This window comes from Magnolia sinica, chromosome 1 (genome assembly GCF_029962835.1).
Source record: "Magnolia sinica isolate HGM2019 chromosome 1, MsV1, whole genome shotgun sequence".
Classification (NCBI taxonomy): Eukaryota; Viridiplantae; Streptophyta; class Magnoliopsida; order Magnoliales; family Magnoliaceae; genus Magnolia; species Magnolia sinica.
Genome location: NC_080573.1, coordinates 60,925,890 through 60,929,103, shown reverse-complemented (window position 1 = coordinate 60,929,103; position 3,214 = coordinate 60,925,890). Strand labels below are relative to the sequence as shown.

General features: G+C 35.0%; 1 protein-coding gene across 1 annotated transcript; it reads right to left on the bottom strand.

The window, feature by feature from the left end:
• Window positions 1-851: 851 nt before the first annotated feature.
• On the bottom strand, window positions 852-3,003 carry LOC131245385 (protein FAR1-RELATED SEQUENCE 5-like). The gene is made up of 3 exons (XM_058244859.1): window positions 1,459-3,003; window positions 1,307-1,367; window positions 852-1,152 (listed from the first exon to the last, which is right to left on the bottom strand). Exon 1 carries the CDS (start codon window positions 2,917-2,919, stop codon window positions 1,603-1,605), a length of 1,317 nt encoding a protein of 438 aa, XP_058100842.1. The 5' UTR covers window positions 2,920-3,003; the 3' UTR covers window positions 852-1,152; window positions 1,307-1,367; window positions 1,459-1,602.
• Window positions 3,004-3,214: the final 211 nt, after the last annotated feature.

The window sequence follows — 3,214 nt, the reverse complement described above, 5'->3', positions numbered from 1 at the left end:
TCTCACTTTACCATCTGCTTATGTCACACTTGTACTTTCCCTTGCCTTCCCTAGTTTACTGTCAATCCAAACACACCCTAATAGATCACAAAATGTAAAAGATAATCCTCAACATTGAAAAGGCAAAGCATGATCTACGAATTGTTTCTAGCATCATTCGTGATGCCTTTTCTAACTTTTCCAATTTTTCCTGTTTTCTCACACACTAGTAATTGAGCACAAAACTTTTTAGACCCAATCTGCAAAAAACCATAATCTTCAGCAAAGCATTGGAATGTAGCTGCAATATACTATAACAGAACTGTACTCTATAGTATATACTGTACCGAAGCGGGTTAAATTGTATTAACTAACACTATAACAGAAACTCAGAAACATTTCAAATTAGATTGATTGGGACTCTTCCCTCTCAAAGAAAACCACAGCAGAAACCACCCTTCCCATCTCCTTATGAAGCTTTCTCACCCCTTCAAAAATCTCCCACAAGCCTTGCAGGGATGCCTGCCCCTCCAGGCCTTTTCAATGCTACCAGCTGCATCTTACAAACCCATGAGAGGTTTCTCATACATCACTACCACCACCACCATCATCCACACTATTCATATCAAATGAAAGATGGAGCTTACATGCTTGGAGGGGAGAAGATATTCAATGGCTTCAATGGGCTGTGGGGAGAAGTTCCATTAGAGTATGGTTATGAATGATAGCTTTTTCTACGATGCAAGTGCAATGATGTTGGAGGGAACAAAGCCCAAGGGAGGGATATGTACAACTGACTGTAAAATCATAAATTGGATTGTTCCAGTCTATGAAACACAAGGGAAAGCACAAAATCTTGCAATCATACCAAGTCAATTAATATTTCTCACTTATTTACTTCTATGTATGTTATTAAAAAAAAGAAAATGTTATTCAAAATTTCAACGACCTTAAAACACCGATCAACAATAGTTGAATGTTTCACTGTCCTTGAAACATGCACGCAAATATTTTATAATAAGAATATGAAAATCAAAAAAATAAAAATAAAAAATGCACGTTATTGCCATGAAAATGAAATCAATCCACATCGTCGACATTAAGAGTAGTGGATGCTTCAATCTTCCGTGATCTATAATAGGTATCTTCTTAGTAAACAATTTCAAGTTATTCCTGCATACAAAACGACCAGAAAAATTTTCAATTATACATCCATTGAAACTTAACTATATGCATGAAAAGGAAAAGAACCAAAAAAATGTAGTTATCAAAAGGAAAAGAACATATATTTAAGTTATTGTTTTAATAAAAGGGTTAGAATTCGTACATGTAGCCGATGGCGCAAGCTTGTAGACATTTAAGACACCATGCCTTTGGTACCGATCAATCTAATCATGTGAGATTATGTAAGTACGTGAAAATCGAAAGTATATATTAAGCATTCATTAATAAATGCCTTGATAGTTATTTTTTAATTACCTTGATTTAACATCCTACCACGACCCTGTACTATATTTTTTCCTCTTGGCCTACCAACTGCTTTTCCCTTTCCTCTTTCAACGTTACTGCCATAACTGTGGAGATAATGAATGTAGTTTAAAATAATGCAATGTATGTAAGAAATCAAATAAAAATACAAGAAAAAAATATATACCTGGCTTCTTCAGATGCATTATCAAGTTGGTTATATATAGGACAATTTCGTTTATCATGCCCAATAACCCACTTGTTACACCCACGACATAACTTACTACTCTCCTCCCTGCCAGATTTAAATCTTTTACTCGTTCGGCCTTTAGTACTAACAACCATCGGATCAAGTACTACGTAAGAGTTCTTAGAATGTGCATTGAACAATAGATTGCTTTCACCACCCTCAACATTCTTGTCAATACTGGTTTCTTCTTCGACTCCACATTTTTGACGAACATTTGCAACCAAATCTTCTAAAGCTGATAACACAGGTTCCATTATTTTTGGAGTCCTCGTTCCTTCATTTATTAAATAGTTCATCATACGAGACATTTTATTGCGCCCCAAGATGGTTGACTCATCAATGTTTGAAGACAGAGGAGTTGAGTCACTTTTATTTTTTTCTTTCGCATTTCGTGTCCACCTTTTAAGTATATAATGAAAAGGCATTTTTATGATGGATTCTTCCTTGAACACAACTAATAAATGCCTGCAAACAATCCCACGAAATTCGAAGCTCTGACAAGTACAAGAACCGAACCGTTCATCATGGTTCCAAATAATTGTATACATTTTATCATTCCTTCTATAGTCGAATATATTATATTTACTTAATGGTCCTTCCCTTACTACCAACTTATTAACAAGTAAAGCACTTGCCTTCACCTCTACTTGAAAGTCATAAAATACTTCTCTTGTATAAATTTTTGCCATCTCTATTTCAATATCAATCGAGGTTATTGCTACAGGTATACTATATAAAGTGTCACAATCTGATTTCAACTCATTATGCCGACGTTTTTGTAAAGCGCGATCATATCCTTCTGCAAATTCTAATAACGTTGACTTATGACTTACAAAATAATCAAAGAAGGCATTCATACCTTCACTCCGTTGTGTCGTTGACATCCCTGCATAAAATGTTTTCTTGACATAAGCTGGAATCCACATTTTACGTATTGTGTACAAATCTTGTAACCATTTATTTTCTTCAAGATTATAATCTACAATCATTTTCGACCATAATGCATCAAATTCGGCTTCCTGATCGCACATATATACACAATTTCTCCAATCAGTGTTGAATGATGGGTTCTCATTAATTACTTTACCTAACTTCTCTGGAAGCTTCTGAACAATGTGCCACATACACAACCTATGCTCGGTATTTGGAAATACACTTGCAATTGCAGCAGCAATTGCTGGATCCTGATCTGTGATTATGGCCTTTGGAAGCTTCCCACCCATAGCTTGTAACCATGATTGAAATAACCATTCGAAATCTTCAATGGTTTCACCAAATAGAAGCCCGGCACCAAACAAGATAGATTGCTTATGGTGGTTGACTCCGACAAATGGACCAAAAGGCATATCAAATTCATGTCTTGTATGTTGTGTCAAAACATACAACGTCACCAAAAGCTTCATAGTCTATTTTTGAAATATTATCAGCCCAAAAACAAGATGTCAATCTACATTCATTATCAATTTGGATTGCATAAGTAAAATTATCATCATTCTTCTGTTTATTTTGAAAGTAAAG

What these genes read in the sequence shown, in the direction of transcription:
- LOC131245385 (XM_058244859.1), bottom strand. Translation starts at nt 2,919, where the DNA reads ATGGGTGGGAAGCTTCCAAAGGCCATAATCACAGATCAGGATCCAGCA.